Source organism: Leuciscus leuciscus (assembly GCF_965113295.1).
Source record: "Leuciscus leuciscus genome assembly, chromosome: 13".
NCBI lineage: Eukaryota > Metazoa > Chordata > Actinopteri > Cypriniformes > Leuciscidae > Leuciscus > Leuciscus leuciscus.
The window spans coordinates 29,941,238-29,957,679 of NC_138737.1; the positions used below are offsets into that span (position 1 = coordinate 29,941,238).

Consider the following 16,442-nt stretch of genomic DNA (forward strand, 5'->3'; position numbering starts at 1 on the left):
ACCTTGTCTTTATGGTGATTTGCTATGGTCTAATGATTGTATAATTTTTAGGGAATGATTACATGCTGTGAGAAGGCCTGATTACATGCAGGCTAACAGACTGCATTTTCTTCCTTAATAAATGAAACTAGTTATCAGTGCACATTATTCATGAAAATGTTTTGGATATCATAGCTTATGTTTCGCAATCCATTCAAATCCTGATGGATAGAAGGCCCTGGCATTATTCCTCAATGAATATTCTGTTTCACTCTTCACATTATTGAAGTTAAAAGCATTGTAACAAATCATAAATATTTTTATGGTGTGTATGAATTGCAGGGGTAAATCAGAGGCATTTGAATCAGTAACGGTCCAATCCATAATGCTCATAAAGAGTGAACTTTAAGCAATCTGATGAATGTTATAAGGCCAATTCACACTGCAACAGACACTAAGTCGTTTTTTTTTTTTGGATCAGTGTGATACCTCTGTCGGTGTCTGTTGAAGCTTGTTATTGCAGATTGAACATTGAACGTCTGAGAAGTGACGTACTAGAATCTGTGGATTGTCCAAGTTAGTCTGTGACTGTCGATGCAGTGTGAATTGGCCTTTATATTTCACTTATTTTGTGTGCTTAAAATGTGTGCTAAACTTTAGATCTGAAGCTTATAGGTTGCATAATTCAGAATTCTTCTGGATAAGCAACATGTTGTGTTGCTTGCTTGCAATGTAGTTGAGTAGATGGGGTTGAGATTGTGGTTGAATTCACTGTTGCTTTTGCAGGCCGATCTGAACAGCAGGCTCAGTGAAATCCCACGAAACAGCATAAACTCGCAGTGAGTGACAGCTTCAGTAATAATAATGGGATTGGAAATGTTCTACTATTGTCATGCAGCTTGCTTTCTGTGAACAACTTCAATAAGATTTTTGTTGTTCATGCTTAGAGGACCATTTGAAGTTGACTATTTAAGCACTGTCATGATTTACCTCTCCTCGGTCACCCAGCATGGAGTCTTTGGGTTTGGGTAATTGCTGGCCACTGATGACCTTAAGAACCAATTGTTTTTTCAACCGACCTGGTAAAGGATCCTCGGCCATTGGATTAAAAGAACCTGCAAGAACAAAGGATAACAGAATTCCATAAGTAAAATTCCTTATCTCAGAACATCAAAAACTCTATTGTGAAATAGGTTCCTAGTTTGGCTTGCTTACTTAGCTTTGAATAGCTAACCTTAACTTTGACTTGATCTATGGAATGATCGACTGATCTATTGAACATTGTTCTGAGTTCAGTGTTGTCCATTGTTACCTGTATTGGACGCATGTTTCTTGTTCATTTCTTAAATAAATGGCATTGTTTTGTTTCTATAACAATAAATGTAATTTGTTGATATTAACATTGTATTATAATGATTTTGTGATTAATATAATAGTAAAATCTGAATGGAATATTCCTGAATGGAATATACAGTCAAACCAAAATTCATTCAGACACCTTCAACATTTCTCACATAATCACAGTTTATTCGCTATAGTTTAGAAAATGGTAATAAAATATGACAATAACTCTTGATATTTCACTGGTTTTGGCCATCCTAGACTGTGTTAGACTGTCTCACAGATGAATTAGGTTGAATATCTGTCAGCTGTTAAATTTAAGTACACAATTAGATAATACCAACTTAGGTCAACCAACTACCAAGCAATACTTAATTTTGTCCAGTCTGTGGTGTAAAAAGGTCACATTAACAATTAAAGAAAAAAACGTAAGCAAAACATGGTCAGGTCAAGTGTCTGAATAATTTTTGGTCACAAATTTTTAGAATTTTTACTGGTAGTCCACCGTACAAAGAAAGTTTGTATATAATATGTCACAGTTTACTTTATTTTGCTATCCTCACTTACATAAATGTGACCCTGGATCACAAAACCAGTCTTATGTTGCACGGGTATATTCGTGGCAATAGCCAACAAAACATTGTAGGGGTCAAAATTATAGATTTTTCTTTTATGGCAAAAATCATTAGGATATTAAGTGAAGATCATGTTCCATGAAGATATTTTGTAAATTTCCCACCTTAAATATATAAAACATTTATTTTTGTGAATGGATGCAGCACTATCGCCAATAGAAATGGACAACTTTAAAGGCGATTTTCTCAGTATTTCGGTTTTTCTGTACCCTCAGATTCCAGATTTTCAAATAGTTGTATCTCAATTTAAAAAAAATTACCCATAAGACTGGTTTTGTGGTCCAGGGTCACAAATGAACTATAGTGTCCTGCACCCACTAGTAAAAAATATATACAAAATTATATCTGATGTCAGAATAATTTTTGGTTTGACTGTATAATATATAATGGAATAAGAAAATTACAATGCAGCTACACTATAGTGAAATATAACAAAATCAGGAAGATATTATACACATATAGACATACACAATACAACTGACTAAAAACTATCAAACTAGGAATGCAGAAACTCACCTTCACACATGCAGACAGGTTTCTGGATGTAACCACAGTTGCCGTTGCAATAAAACTTGGCTCTGTTGAGTTGTAGCACTCTGCCCTCTGACTGGTAGTTCAAAGCAACTGAAAGAAAAAGAAAAAATAAGTGACAATTACGATTATATTTACTAGCATATTTGTGGTGTAGGGCCATTCCAGCAATTAAAATAAAAATAAAAATGTACCTTTTTTATTATAAATAATTCCTGTAAATCTAGTTGTTTCTTCAAAGAATTGAACCATTTTCATATTAAATTTAAATGCTGCAATGGAGTAATGCGCAGCAGGTTCCCAGTATGTCTCAGGCATACGGTTTATTCTCGGTCTCTTCAATAAACATAAATATTTGTTTGTGGGTGGACTGGCGTACCCAGATGGCAGCCAGCATTCCAGAAGGGCTGTGGGTTGAAGTTGCTGGAGTCCACGCGATAAGGGGAGGGGTAGATGCGGGAGAGCTGGCGCTGGTTGAATCGGACGAACTGCACTGGCTTCTGCTGCATTAACTGATGGGCCTTGGTCTCGCTCATCGATGACACCTGCCAACTGCAGCTGCTCACTGCAGAGCAAACCACATGCATGAGGTGCAGACATATAAACACTGGACTACAACTGGAGCAATATGGAGGATGAGTGCTACTTAAAAATAATGAAGTAATCAAATATCAGTAAAATATATATTTTTTAATATTGTAATATAACCTTAAAGGATTAGTTTACATAAGAATAAAAAAAAATCTGATAATTTACTCATCCCCACGTGATCCAATGTTAATGTCTTTCTTTCTTCGGCCGAAAAGAAATTAAAGGAGAACTCTGTAACTCTAGCGAACTCTAGTCACTTCTTCGCTGATTTTCCCTTTTGTTGTCGCATGTTTTCCCCACGAGCTCCCCCTACAGCTGTGGGGGGGCGTATATTTCACAACACAGTCGTAAAAAACTCACTTGCGGCGGCCTCCTCCCCCTCTCTACCGCTGCTCATGTGCGTTTGTTTTGATCGGAGCAAGCCAACTGTATCGCGTGGAGCTATGTCTACCGAGGTGAGTAATCTGGTAATACATCATACATGCGTGTGTGTTTATGTCGAATTGCCGTAAAGCAATTTGTGTTTCGCGCTCGTTCTCGTTCTAGTTCTCGCTTCTCACGAGACTTCCAATTTCACTTTGCCGGGACGGCAGTGCGCAAGTTGCAAGGTTGGTTTTCCGCCTGGGAACGCTGGGGGGAGCGGGGAAAGTCACCAATATCACCAGAACAGGTTGTTTAACCATCCAAATGATTTCTAGACAGTTTTATTAAGTTAAAAAAGTTACCAAGTTCTCCTTTAAGGTTTTTGAGGAAAACATTTCAGGATTTTTCACCATAAAGTGGACTTCAATGGGGTTCAACAGTTAGAAGGTCCAAATTGCATTTTCAATGCAGCTTCAAAGTCTCTACACGATCCCAGCCGAGGAATAAAGGTGTTATCTAGAGAAACGATCGGTCATAAAAAAACAAAACAAAAAACTAGTATACTTTTTAACCACAAATGCTCGTCTTGCACTAGCTCTGCGATGCGCCACACATTACGTAATCACATTGAAAGATCACTCGTGTTCCGTTTAAAAAATGTAGGGTAGGGCGACAAACTCCATCTCATTTTCTCCTCCTCCTGGTATCAAAAAGATTTGATACCAATCTTTAATTTGAGAGTCACGTGTCTAGTATCTGTAAAACCGCATTTTTCATCTTAAAAATGTATCTAAATTACATCTTATGCTCTCAATGAAAAATGCAGAACACTTAGTTAATGCCTTCATGACATCAAGGCTAGATTATTGTAATGCTATTATGGGTGGTTGCCCTGCACATTTACTAAACAAACTACAGCTGGTCCAAAACGCAGCAGCTCGAGTTCTTACCAGAACCAGAAAGTATGACCATATTAGCGCGGTTCTGTCAACACTGCATTGGCTCCCTATAAAACATTGTATAAATTTTAAAATATTGCTGATCACTTACAAAGCATTAAATGGTTTAGCTCCCCAGTACTTGAGCGAGCTCTTAACGCATTATAGTCCTTCACGTCTATTGCGATTTCAAAATTCCGGGCCAGTTGATAATACCCAGAATATCAAAATCGACTGCTGGCGGTAGATCCTTTTCCTATTTAGCACCAAAACTTTGGAACAATCTTCCTAACATTGTCTGGGAAGCAGACTTTAAGTCTAAATGTAGACTAAAAACACATCTCTTTGGCCTAGCATACAATAACACATTATAGACTTCTATAATTCAATGTTAGGCTGCATAGTTTAGGTCAGCCGGAACCGGGAACACTCCCCATAAATCCTGATGTACTTGTTACATCATAAGAAGGATAGTCTCTCTGTTTATCCCGAGGTTTACCGCAGTCCGCCGGATCCAGGCCGTATCCAGATCTGATGAAGTACCTGCGCCTGGACACGATGACAATGTAGTCCTGAAGTGTCAACCAGTCCCTCCCCTGTTTACTGAAGTCAGCCGGATCCCGGCCGGATCCAGATCAGATGGTGGACCTGCACCTGGACCCATCCATGACGCATCCCTGAAGTCCCAGCCTCATCAGCCCTGTGGAGGCCTCATCGACACGACAGCCATCGGCACTGATCCTCAACAAACTCGTCTCCATACCGGCGTGATGAAGCCGACTTCCAACCAGATGGAACTGGATAAATATTCTGAATGTTCTGATCCAATCTGACTTCTGACCTGTAATGCTGCCTGGATCATAATCATACACTGTTCGCTCGTTGGCCAGAGGAGAACTGGCCCCTGACTGAGCCTGGGTTCTCCCAAGGTTTTTTTCTCCATTCTGTCACCTGATAGAGTTTTGGTTCCTTGCCACTGTTGCCTTGGCTTTTGGCTTGCTTAGTTGGGAACATTTAATATTCAACAATATGATTGATCTGCCTTACTTAAGGTGGACGATGACGGAATTTTCTTCTAGAAACAAAGCTTTTGTATTATTTTCATGTTATCACTGTGAAGCTGCTTTGATGCAATATGTATTGTAAAAAGCGCTATATAAATAAAGGTGACTTGACTCCAACTTCAAAATCGTCCGACATCGTTGTTTTACCTTTTGTTAAATTTTTGTTGTTGTAAAATGGTGTTTGACCATGAAAACTATCAATAAAACTATTTATGGTCAAACACCATAAAAAATGGTGTTTGACCATAAAAAAATACTACTTGTCCTTGCACGTTCGCTTTGTAAACACGAGGTCGGTGCATCCGCCTAAGTAATTTGTGATCTTTCAACGTGATTATGTAATGTGTTTTTTTGGGGGGAAATGACCAATCGTTTCTCTAGATAAGACCCTTATTCCTCAGCTGGGATCAAGTAGAGCCCTTTAAAGCTGCATTGAAACTACAATCTGGACCTTCAAAGTGTTGATAACCGTTGAAGTCCACTATATGGAGAAAAACCCTGGAATGTTTTCCTCAAAAACCTTAATTTCTTTTCGACTGAAGAAAGAAAGACATGAACATCTTGGATGACGTGGGGGTGAGTAAATTCTCAGGAAATTTTAATCCTGAAGTTAACTAATCCTTTTATAAAATAAACATTTCTAATGGATTCCTCGATTGGTTAAGTGCTCAATGGAGTTTCACTCTAGAGCCTAAATAAAGGATACAGTTTTCATCAACCTTGTAATACTGAATCTCACAGGAAGTGTTCTGTGTCCAAATGTTAAGAGATATTTTTACATATCATTTTTGTTCTTCTCACCTTGTGCCTCAAAGTCTGGTATGCCGACAGATTTTGTGTATACCAGATCAGATAGTGCTCTTGACAACTTCATGGTTTTTTTCTTTCTGTTGAAATAGATTACAGTTACAGTTACATGAAGGTTGAAGCATATCAACACAAAATATTAAAATATTTAACTGACTATATACTGTATAAATTCACACATGATGAACAGTTCTAATGGTACCTGCTGTGATGCGCTGGTGCTTTAGACGCCCCACTCGAGCTCTCCTGATCAGTGTCCGTATCCTCAAAACTGGAGGATTTTTTCAGTTTACTCGTCTTTTTCTACAGTGCACAGATGGAGTTGAGGTGATGCAGTGTTAATTAAGTCAATATGTAAGAGACTGCCGAACGCTATTGGAAAATAAACCTCAAATGGGTGACCAGGACTCACAAAGCATTTATTACACAGCTAAATCAAGTATTCCAGTGAGCTGTATACACACATTTTATTATTTCTATTAATCATTCATTCAGTATGAATAATTGATCTATGCAGCAGAGGATGTATTTTTCAGTGTGTGCAGTGTGTTATTATGGGAAGAAACATTGTTTTGTTGAATGTGGGTGCATTTGCTAAGTAATCTGTAAGTACCTTGCGTTTGGAAAAGCTCCCCATGAAAGATTTAGACACACGTTTGTTGCCACCGACGTTGGCCTCATCTCCAGTGTCAGTACTGTCTTCTGCTTTCCCCTGAATTCAAAATATAGATGCATAGAAGTGAAAATCTGGACAGGGGTGTATACACTAAATATACCAAATATACACTAGACATTATCATGACAGTTAAACACTTACAGTGTGCAGTTACAGTAACAATAGATACACTTTCTGCCACGGATGGACAACAGACTTATTCTTTGACACAATGATCACTAGGTGGCGGTAGCAACCTATTCAAACAGGATTGTTCTCGCTCTTTCCAAATGGTTGATTGTGCTGTAGACATACTCTAACATTAACAAAATACATTTATTTCAATGTCCTTACTATGCAAGACAAATAAGCTGCAAATAAGATATGATCATCCACGTTTACACATAAACCCATTATTCAGTATTTAGCAAATTGGTCCACCTTGATGAATGACAGTGTGAACTAACTTAGCTACTTAGCTATAACATAGGTCATTTAGATTTAAAAAGTCTTAAAAGGTACATTAAACAGACTGGGAGAGGGTGGACTTCTGGGGAAAATGCTACAAAAATATATCATACTGCCCCCTTTGCCTATTTCTCTGTGGGCCGTCAAGGACGGCAGTGTAGCAGTCCTGTGTAGTTGTCTTATTTAAATATTAGGCCTCAAGTAAGTCCTTAAATAACCACATTACACCCATCTGTACAAGGGCAGAACTAACCTAATTAAAGTACTTGCTGAACAGTTTAAATTAGTTGAAAGGTAAGAGCATGGTAAAGAAAGAGAACTAACTACAGTATTTTTTGTCAGAAATAATGATTATCATGGTCAATTATTGTAAAGTTTAGGGTTTCATTTTATTTTGATGGTCCCTTTAACACATTCTATAAGTAACGTTGCACCTACATGTCTACTAACTCTCATTAGAGTATTAGTAGAGTATTAGTAGACTGGTAGGGTTAGGGTTAGTAGAATAAGTTGACATGTAGTTGCAAAGTTACTTATAGTTAGTGGACTGTCTGTTGGGGAGCAGATATTAAGATATTAAGCAGCCAGTCTACTAATACTCTAATGGGAGTTAGTTAACATGTAGTTGCAAAGTTACTTATAGTCAACAGCACGTTAAAAAGGGACCATCAAAATAAAGTGTTTAGTTTTAAAAATGATTAGTTTTAAAAATGGTCAGCTTATTATATTTAATTTGACATTTAGGATAATTTAGGAAATTTCGTTTTTGCTCTAAATAATAGGTGTATAAATTGATGATTAATTCAATTGAGAAATGAATAAACAAACAATGATCAAACTATAATGATCCAAGTGCATTGAAATAGAATAGAAAATAGAATGGAATACAACAAAAGTGAATAGGGTGAATTTGTTAAAAAAAAAAAAAATCGTACTCAGTATTTTTGTCTTGTTTCCAGTACAAATATCTAAAAATTCTTAAATAAAGATAATTTTACGTGAGAAGCACAATTATTTAAAATTATATTATATTATATAAAAAAATAAAAAAAATTCTCTCAGTGGGGTCAGAAAAAATAAAATTCGAAAAATCCAAAAGGAGTATAAAAATGTTTTTCTTACCTTACAGACAGATATTTGTTATTATTTCACAAATAAACTCACTTAATTTTGATTGTTTATTAAGACTAAATTGTTTTGCTTCTCAAGTAAATGCATCTTGATTTAAGAATGTTTAGATATTTGTACTGGAAAACAAGACAAAAATACTGAGTAAGAACATGATTTTTTTGCAGTGTTTCCTGGAAAAGGAGGAGTGACATGTAAGCAGTTTGGGTCAAGTACAGCGTATTAACCTTCTGCGGTGATTTGTCATGTTTTCCCGTGGGCGGCAGGGCTGCCATGGTAAAGTTGTCTGGATCTTCCCGGTCACGAATCTTTGACTCCTTCATGAGGTTATCTAATTTTTTCTTTGCAACATTTTCCGCCTGCTTCCTGTTCATAGATGTCTGGAAAGAGGGAGACACAGAGAGAACTGAATTTGAACGGACCTCATGTGATGCCTTAAAATTAGCATTACAATAGCATCTTCAGCTTTCTACAGAGAACATCAAGGTCAAAATATGAATTCATCAAAATATCCAGGTCAGTTCAACTTAAGTCCTTGACCCAATTTTACACACACAGAAAAATTCATGACAAATATTCACTTACAAAAATGCCTCCTTTATTTTTACATTACGGCACTTAAAAGAGAGAGGAACTTTCATCTAAAATGTATGAACCTTTGAGGTTTCTCTAAGAGCTTTTTGCAAGCAGTACGATTGAAATGTGCTTCTAAAAAAACATGCCAGACATAGAAGGACTTGAAGAATTGAGGTTTAGGGTAATTCTCATTAAACTTTCAAGAATATGTCTAGGGGATATTTTAACCCTAAATGAAACAATAATAATAAAACACATTATATTTTGCATTTAGAAAATGAAGACTAATGACATTATTTTCATGATAAATAAACACGTTAAATCTCTCCACCACATGTTAGTAATAGTTCTATAATGTGAAACCTATTAATATAATATGAAAAAAACATTTGTGAAGGACAATTATAAGAAAACATAACTATAGTTTTTGTAGTATTAGTATTTTAATTAAAAATACACAATCAGAGTTCTTGAAGAAAGAAATGTTTCATCAGAGTTCATAATACTAAAATCTTATATTTATAAATTATATAGCATATTCTGTATATGAATGAATGACCTACTACATTTGCCAAAATGTGCAGTGTATAATATAACAGCTGACAGCATGGAATATTGTATCCCACAATGCACTCAATTTACCCTTCTATTTCCAGTGTGCTGAATGAACATTAGCTACTCTCTCATTGTTTGATCGGATTACTTAAAAGTTAACACATTTTTTCCACTAAGTTTAATTTAAAATACACCATATCATCATCTAACATTACTTACATCACCATTCATCAGCTTACAGTCGTCCTCCATCTCATCTGCACTGTCTTCATCAGACACATCCCCCTCCTCCGCGTTCTCGTCTATATTTGCAGCCAGTTTTTTACCCTATGAAACATATAGAAAACATGTGAAATGTGCTCAAATTTCTATTTAACACTAGTGCAGTATAAACACTTGCAGTCAGGGGAGGAGTTGAAAAAAGGAGCAGATAAATCAGACAATTTCTGCTTGCTCCCCGTAGTGACGCTTGCAACATTTTTCAAATAAACAGATGTTTCAGACATTTACATGTAGCAACAAAACTTTATTCAGTACTTTATGTACTGCAGCTACTGCTTAATTCAGAGGATGTATGTCCAACAATAACATAAGCATTTACCAATAAAGTGGGATCTATAGTTTTATTTAGATAAACATGACTATAACATGAAAACAGATTTTCACTGGCGTGGCATCGGCGCTGTCTGCATAATTTCAACTAACATGCACAGCTTTAAGTTAGACACTGATTAGCTGCACAAAGTCGAACACACCCTATTATTTTTGTAATTCCTTTGTTGACACTAATGTTGCAGAACTATATGTGGCCTTTAAGCCATCATCAAGGCAAAGTAAACATCATTTATGTCTTTCTTGTGCTGATTAGGTGGTTTTAATGAGCAATCACTTTCTACCATTCATAAACTATAATATGATGACAGTAACAAAAATACTCTGGAATCCAATTCCTAACCTACAGTGAAATATAACATGTATCGTATTCCACACAGCTGTAGGTTAAACATCTTCTTCTTCTTCTTTTTTTTTACCCTGATTGGCTGTTGTTGTTTATTTCAAACAGATTTTTTTCAAGTGCAGTAAGAAAATATATATTTTTCAGGACATGTTAGTGTAACGGAGGCAAGCTAAAAAGAGCTGTGCAAGTAAACCTCACTCTCCTGGCCTCAAGGCACACTAGCGACTGACTCTAGAGGCTGCGGTCTTAAGCATCTTTGTTAGCGCGCTCGCCTCCCATGCCAGAAACGGCAGTTGGAATCCTGCTTGGAGCGTTGCGAGTAGAAATTAAGGGGTTACATTGGTGCCGTGACCCGGATGGGAGTGAGGTTTAGGGGGGCAAGTGTAACAGAGGCAAGCTAGTAAGAGCTGTGCGAGTATACCTCACTCCCCTGGCCTCAAGAGGCGCATTAGCGTCTGACTCTAGACGCTGTGGTCTTTAGCGTCCTTGTTAGCACGTTAGCCTTCCATGCCAGAAATACTGGTTCGAATCCCGCTCTGAGAGGTGCAAGTAGAACCAGAGTGATTACATTAGGACACAGTGTAAGGACACATTGGCAGTAATAGGAAGAGTTGGGGCCAGATATGCAAAACAGGGCAAATTAGCGTGAGAGCGCAATAAAATAAAACAAAACGCTGATGGGAATGGAAAGTTCTGTGCGCGATCTACTGACGACAAATTAAAGAACACAGACGCAGCCGGATCATTTCCATAACGACCAACGCAAGAGCAGCCCAAATTAGCGTCTGGTTTAAAACATGCTTTGGCCGGTAAATAATGGCGCAAAAACCAGTGAATTAACTAGTGCAAACCTAAGTAAATCACCTTGCATGATACAGTAAAAACTCTCCTCACATAAATTTTGCGTCTGAATGGGAAACTCCCACAACTGCATATGCAATAAGGTCAGCCGCAAAAATAACTGTGTCCACGCCTTTTCAGAGCAAATTTTTCACTGCGTGCCTTTAGTAAATCCTGACATTAGTTATTTAGTGCCAAAAGAGGGTTTGCGCTGGCGCAAGTTGTTAGTAAATCTGACCCTTGGTTTCTTGTAGCAAAAAATCTCTACTATCATCTATACACAAATGTTTGAAAGCAAATGTTTTCAGCTACCAAAGCTTGATTTCATGTTTGTGTTCATCATGATGCAATTTATAACCCAACACAAGTACATGTTGCATGAACAGTTTTACCACAAGGGGGGCTATAGTAGTTATTAGCGTAAATTGTCTTATTCTTATTTAGTTTTCTCTTCTGCATTACCCGCAATCTGCCCTACTATACAGTAGGTGAAAGATTATTATGTCACTTTTTTAGTATTATGTCTGAATTCATGGTATCCATAAAACAGTATAGGAGAAAAGTACTGGGATGACTTCCGATGAGATTCTGAAGTGGGCATCTAATGTACAATTGGAATGTGTATGGCAGTGAAGCAATGAAACTAACACTGGAAGGTCACATGACAATGATAACATGGCGAATGTAGTGTGTCCAGATCACATTCATACAAAACACATGTATACTATATAAAACATACTTTTTTAGCGGTCTCTAAGTAATTACTTATTCAAAAGAACTTATTTAGAGAGTTTGCTATTTTGGAAGCAGCCAGACATTTGAAAGAAACTTTATCGCCCCTTTGAGGACTGAGCTTTGCTACTGCACGAACGCATGATGCAAGTACATATAATGGGACTGCCTGCTTGCTATACTTAATGCATTTTTATCTGCATTTCTGTAGAGAATGTTTCTGGCCCAAGGGTGTTATAGAAGTAATAGCATCTTACAAGACAATTAAAACCCAGGGGACATACCGGTTCTTACAGTGCTTCATCAATAAAAAGTATGATTGAAGTGCACAGAACAGCACTAATGTATGTACTACAGAGATGCAGCACTGACATTGACAGGGACATTAACAGAAAGAGGCCAGTGATAGATAGTGAGAAATGGGTAAATCAATAGAGGGTCAAACTATGTCTGTAATTAGATTTAGTGTGTGCTGTTAGTTGCTGCTTTTATTGGCTTTGACATTGCATTTACACACTGTCAAATCTATTTAACTCTCTACCCAATTTTATTAGTTTTAGATTTATCATTATCAGGGATTAAATTCAAAGTATTGTAACTTTTGCACTACTTTGTTTTTACATAAAATGAAACAATTTAACAATTAAACCTAAAGGGATACTCTACCCAAAAATGGAATTTATTCAACCTTATGTTGTTCCAAACCTATATGAAACCTATTCTTCCTTCTGCAGAAAACAAAAGAAGATATTTTGAAGAATGTTGATAACCAAAGAGTTTTGGTTCCCATTGAGTTCCATTGAATTGTTTAGTCGATGGGAACCGTTACCAACACTTTTCAAAACATCTTCTTTTGTGTTCCTCAGAAGAAAGAAATTCATACAAGTTTGAAACGAAATGAGGGTGGTGACAGAATTTTAATTTTTGGGTAGAGTTGAAAACATTTAAGTATTTATTATAGCCTTGTTCAACGGTAACAAAGCAAAATTCCAGTCAAATTCAACGATTGAGCTGCGATGAGAGTGCATTATAACACACAGTCTGTTTTCTGGGCTCCCAGGAGCCACGTGCTCCATGATTCACAGCCTGTGCCGAGCAATTTGTCAATACGACCGGCTGGCCCAGTTTACAGTTCAGGATTCACTTTCTAGTGGGAACGTCAGTCTGCCTTCCAATTATAGCGCCAACTCGCTTGCCGAGCTGCTCTATCTACGGCCCAATTTCCAAACCTCACACTTTATTAAAAGCACAGGAGAGGGCTGGACTTCAGCAAATAGATTTTATATCATTAAGACTCTACGGTTTTGCTGCTCTAAAAACAACAGCAGACATTTCTCTTATTCTTTGGTAAAAGATTACACATAATACAATTTTCAGAGAAAAATAAGTAACATATTAAGCACCAAAACAATAAAATAAAATAGTAAATTTTTAATACCATGCACTTTTTTAATTTGCATAAAAATAAATGTAAAGCACATTTTTACATATTCTATTCTAGTAGCTTAATTCATGTTGTTTAGTTAATTATACTGTGTATGTTTATACAAATAATTTGTTTTACACCATGCTTGTTTTACATTGCTTGAGTGCAGTCATCATCTGAACATAACCATAAATTTGCTGCTTTTGAATGAACATTTTGTAAAAACAAACTTTTAGACAGTTACCTTGATGAGTATTTTGCCTTTTAGGTCTTCAGGTGAAGGCAGGACTCCAGATGGGTCAGTGGGGATGGAGGATACGTCCAGTTTATCACCAAACACTTCAGTCAGATACTGAGCCATCTTCTTTTGCTGAGGGACACTGCAGTGATTCTCAATGGACAGAATCACTGGATACCTGAGGAAATATAGTCCAAAACATGCATTTAAAGATCTATGATAATAGTGAGGCTAATAAAAAGACTTAAAATGTCATTCAGGTTTGAGACAGAAGGCTTAAAGGTGTAGTAAGCGTTTTCTGAGAAAAGCTGTTAAAAGTGGATTGGCTCGAGCACCAAAATACACTTAGCCAATCAGCAGTAGGGGGCGTGTCCACTCATGAGGGAGGAGGAGAGAGCGAGTGCAAGAGGGAGATTTGAACAAGGACTGTACTGTAGAAAGAAAGATGGCTGAAAATGGATGCTGAGGTTGCGCTGATTCTGCTACATACATGAGGAACATTGGTTTCGCTATGTTTCACAGAACCAAGATATGCTGTTGCTGTAATGTTAGCTATAGTAACAGGACAGTATTGTTTGTCTGGAGCATTGTTTGTTGTGGTTGTCTGGAGCTCTTGCTTGTAGGCTATATACTCTTGTGTACTGTATGTTAATTTTTTCCTCTTCCTTGTCGTTCTTTGGTCATCTTCTCTTTATTTAAGCATTATTTTGCCTCGCTTCAGCTATGATAAAGAGACATCAACTCTTGCATTGCTTGTTCGTGTATTTTGGGGGCGTAGTAATGAAGGGAGGGGTGTGTGTGTTTGGGCTGATTTAAAATATCAACAGTGTTTCTCAGAAATCGCTTAATGTACCTTTAAAACAACAGCTTACAATTAAAAAAAAGGTGGCCAAAGCTTCAAATAGCTTATGCAGAAATCTTCAGAACATTATTTATGGCTTAATATACAGTCAAATAAAATAGCTCATGTAATATTTAGTTGTATCCTTATCTGAGGTGGAAAAACAACATTTCTGATGGTTAAGCAATAATTATTTTCAGGTATTTCAAGTCGTATTTCATACTCTATTTGTGGAAAACCCTATTTTTGGTCCAAGAAACCTAGAAACATAAGTGAAAACAAATAGCCCTAGATACTGCTAACTGACAGATTTTTACAGCTGTAAATGTGTACTTTTACTGCCATTGCAATTTATATAAAAAAACATGCTAATATGGCAAGCCAAATATACACATAACAGATGCATATCACATCTGACATTTAAGTGACACATTATCAAAAAATAGATTTTTGTTTACTGCGACCTACAAGAAGCCTTAACAGTGTGCGGCTTCACTGCATTATGACCTTTAGCAACAACAACACCTGAAACTCATAGCGATGGAGGAAGTCATGTAGAAACAAGCTGTCAGTGTGAAATGTTCATGTGGACACACACGTTCACACTTTCCCTAGACCCTCTGCTCAACAGTGCTGTCATCAGGCTCAGAGAATGGGATATTAAAAAAACAGCGTGACTGTGGGCTAGCATTGATTGTCCTTCACTGCCAGCTGTCAGGCACATAAACCTTCAGGACTGAAACTTCAGAGTAATAGTTGTCGTCTCTCATATATACCCCGGAAAAGCAAAATATATATGTATGTGCTTGTGTGTGTGTGTGTGTGTATAGACACATATATATTAAGCATGCATATATTATATGGCAAGATAATGAATTGATTAAAGTGTTTTAGCAGCTTCTTATGATTTCTGTTTAATTATCTCATTATTGTAATTCGTTTAGAGATACAGAAATTGTAAAAAAAAAAAAAAAAAAAAAAATTGTATATATATTTAATTGTACAACTAAAAAGAATAAGAAAAAGCCTTCAACATGAACGGTTTGACGAAATCAACTTGAATTCCATAACTTGTTGTCGGCATGGTCTAAAGTTGATCTGATTCGATTTTCGTGCAATTTGGAGCAGCGGTCTAGGAGTTAAAACCCATAAAATTCTAAATTACGGCATCATTTTCATGATAGAAAATGACATCATAGGTTGCATTTGAACTGTCTTGAGCCAAAGAATCAGAGGAAACATTTTTGTTTCAATTTTGTTTCTAGCCCTTACATTTCAAAAGTTCTTAGCATAAACATTAGTGAAAATTTGGACATTTGGTGGTGCTTGAGGGGTTTGAGTTAGAGACTCCCAATTTGCTATGGTAACTGTTCAGACTGTCCTCTATCTGTGTGCAAAATTTCATAACTTTTCCACAAGCGGTTCTGTGGGCTGCCTTATCTTAGACTTTCATGGCGGAAGAAGCAGCGTTGGTGCTTGGCCCGCATTCTAAATAACTTTGTATGTGTACACTAAAAATTGCATTTTCACACAAAAAGACTGACTCAAAATAATTATACATACTTTGCTCTTCTCAGCTTAAAAAAAGTCTGGCTTGTTGTTATAACCTTCTGAATCAGTTAATATCCAATATATCCGATGTCTCTTACTGTGTTTTGATGAATGCATATTTGTTGATGGTCTCAATAACATCTTTAAAAAGGATTTTGGAAGTCAGGGTGTAGCCATGATGTACGATTGGTTCTCCATCCTGCCCATCCCAGCAATCCACTAAAG

General features: G+C 36.8%; 1 protein-coding gene across 1 annotated transcript in view; it reads right to left on the reverse strand.

The window, feature by feature from the left end:
• Positions 1-16,442, reverse strand: part of LOC309513541 (1-phosphatidylinositol 4,5-bisphosphate phosphodiesterase eta-2-like) — a 140,317-nt gene that overhangs the window by 16,118 nt on the left and 107,757 nt on the right. Inside the window, exons 9-18 of the mRNA XM_082189435.1 lie at positions 16,316-16,436; positions 13,832-14,003; positions 9,851-9,958; positions 8,728-8,880; positions 6,863-6,961; positions 6,452-6,552; positions 6,244-6,329; positions 2,866-3,051; positions 2,472-2,579; positions 970-1,094 (exon numbers count right to left, since the gene is read on the reverse strand). Of these exons, the coding sequence (XP_082045561.1) occupies positions 970-1,094; positions 2,472-2,579; positions 2,866-3,051; positions 6,244-6,329; positions 6,452-6,552; positions 6,863-6,961; positions 8,728-8,880; positions 9,851-9,958; positions 13,832-14,003; positions 16,316-16,436 (1,259 nt within the window). The remainder of the gene's footprint in view (positions 1-969; positions 1,095-2,471; positions 2,580-2,865; positions 3,052-6,243; positions 6,330-6,451; positions 6,553-6,862; positions 6,962-8,727; positions 8,881-9,850; positions 9,959-13,831; positions 14,004-16,315; positions 16,437-16,442) is intronic.